Raw genomic sequence first — 2,647 nt, 5'->3', positions numbered from 1 at the left:
TTGAAATCCTTTGAAACGTAACACAACGACTCTAGTTCGTGGTGCCCAAAGTTACAAACTACCTCTACCAAGACATCTAAAGGCAAAGACGGCAGGTTCTTTCTGGGCGAATTCTCATTTTTATTAGCAGCGAGTACAGGGGAGGGTTTCACCGGAGTAACACAAACTTCCTCCTCGTCAGGCTTCCGGCGCAAGACTCTCCCAGTTCCAGAACGATCTTCCGAAACGCCAAATTTAACCCGACTGTCATCGATAGCACATTCTTCTTTCTGCCAATCCTCCACTGCCGACATCGCATTCCTCTTTCTTGCCATCTTGCTTCCGAGTGTCAAACACTCCCCTGATTCCTTCATGTCAGGGGCACCGACCTGAGCAGCCTTGTTCTTGTATTGACGCACCTTACTATCCTCTTTGCAACACATTTTAGACAGAAGCCCCTTCTCCCTTTACTACAGAATCACACGAATTATTGCGATACAAAGAACGAACGAACAATGGAATGAATCCTAAAGGTGCGGTCACGGTGCTTATAACCCCCGCCGTCCGACTCAAAAACACAATTCTATAACGCTCCAGAGGCTTCGAACCCGAAAAAAAAAAAAACGATGAAAATCTGTGTCTCACTTCTTTCACTGAGCCTTTGCACTAGCGTTTTCTTCTAAACATCTGAATTGCCCTTTTTTTTCTGGTTTTTTTTTTTAAATAAAATCCAACATCAACCTAAAAATTATAGAAGTGGATTGGTTCATAGGTCTCAGTGTTTAAACCTGGCTCTGATACCAAGTGTAAGAGCCCTATTCTAGGGTCTGCTAATGGATCTAATTTTTCTGAATTAAATACGATAAGAGGTGATAACTTACTTACTTACACGGCTTTTAAACAATAAAATTTTGTCATTTACATTATAATCAACATAAATTATGGTGAGCATTCCATTGATATCAACTTAAAAAGAGTAGTCCATGGAAAAATACCTATTCTGGCGGTTGATGATGATACCTTTGTCTTATAGCTCCAGCTGAATGCTCCTTCTGACCGACCCAACCGCATTTACCTCCCAGCCAACTAGGATCCTAGCCCTCCGTGCCCAAGTCAAACCAGATATAGTGTGTCCTCAAGAAGAATGTGCAAAACTAGATAATGATACTTTCCTTCTCTCAAACCCAAAAAACCTCCACAGGTTTCCAAGGCTCCCAAAAATCATAACAAGGCCAAACAATCACAACAACCCCTCACACACAACCCCTCCTGAGCAAGACTCCAACTCCCCCTTTTCTTCCTTCCCCCTTCCCTTTTATACCCTCTTTCCTCAACCACCTCTCATCCTTGGTTGAATTCTCTTCTAAGCTAGGAGTACATTTGGAATTGTGACATGAATATAAAATTTAGAATTTAATGGAAAGGATCATGTCTTCTCCCAAGTAAATCTGAAAAGTACATTTGGGAATGTAAAGTGTAATTACATGGAGAGGACCATGTCTTCTACTTAGTAAATGTGAGGGTACATTGGGGAATGTGAAATGAATAAATATATATTGTTGATAAGATGGATAGGACTATGTCTTCTCCCAAGTAAATGTGAGGGTACATTGGGGAATGTGAAGTGTAATTACATGGAGAGGACCATGTCTTCTCCCAAGTAAATGTGAGGGTACATTGGGAATGTGAAATGAATAAATATATATTGATGATAAGATGGAGAGGACTATGTCTTCTCCCAAGTAAATGTGAGGGTACATATGTGAAATGAATAAATATATTTTGAATTAATGGAAGGAGACCATATCCTACATAATATACAAATTGAGAAGGTAAGTGGGGAATTTGAATAATGGAAATCATAAATTTATTTTATGACCAATATTTCTCAATATTTACAGATAATGTAAATATTAACACAATTTGTAGGATAAGATTTAAGTGGGGCATTACAAATAAGAGGTTAGCAAGCACATGAGGATGTGCAATAAGTTCATAAAATTACAAAATTCACTGATGATATGCTTCATAAAGGGTTTTTACCTCAAAACTCTATTTTGAGGTGAAAACAGGGTTTTTCTATTTCATGTACAAATTTTATGTAATTTCAATGTTTTCATATGTAATAAGCTTCAGCTACTGCCCTTGGTCACCTTGCCAACTCCAACCACTGCAAGAAACAAAAATATCAAAGCATCAGTTCATCAAATGATCAAAAAGAGTCAAATTGCAAAATGAAAAACAGAGTTTTTAAAGCAAAGTGAAAAGGACTTTAGAAAAGTGGGTTTGTAAATGAAAAATTAAAATCAAGAGGATATAAAGTTCTTCTTGGTGTTTGAAAGACTTCATTTTGTGCAAGAGAGAAAGCAAAAGGGAGAAAATCAGGTTTGTGGGAGAAAGAAGTGAAATTTGCAGCAAAAATTCAAACTTCCACCGACGCTATGCACCTGCCTGGCGCTATGCACAGGGCACAGGTTTTACACTGGAAATTGGTCATGCACTACGCATAGAAAGTGCACTACACACCTGAGAGGCAGCGCTACGCATCTGCCTGATGAGCTCCAAATCACATGACAACGCTTTCCTCTACCTCCAAATTCACAAATAACCTCTCAAACAAGTAAATAAATCCTCTCATCTAATCAAGCAAGGGATTTTTTCATCTATG

The 2,647-nt window shown here is 38.6% G+C and overlaps 1 protein-coding gene across 1 annotated transcript in view; it reads right to left on the bottom strand.

The window, feature by feature from the left end:
- The window catches only part of LOC149221593 (uncharacterized), a 15,271-nt gene extending 14,706 nt beyond the window's left edge, over positions 1 to 565 (bottom strand). The window contains exon 1 of the mRNA XM_089387424.1: positions 18 to 565. Coding sequence (XP_089243550.1) covers positions 18 to 422 — 405 coding nt within the window. The 5' untranslated portion in view covers positions 423 to 565. The remainder of the gene's footprint in view (positions 1 to 17) is intronic.
- Between the last annotated feature and the right edge of the window lie 2,082 nt (positions 566 to 2,647).

This window comes from Pinus tabuliformis, chromosome Q (assembly GCF_031772625.1).
Source record: "Pinus tabuliformis cultivar Carrire ecotype Pingquan chromosome Q, CPIR1, whole genome shotgun sequence".
Taxonomy (NCBI): Eukaryota; Viridiplantae; Streptophyta; class Pinopsida; order Pinales; family Pinaceae; genus Pinus; species Pinus tabuliformis.
Note: the sequence above shows the minus strand (reverse complement) of the source record. Positions and strands in the feature narration are given on the sequence as shown.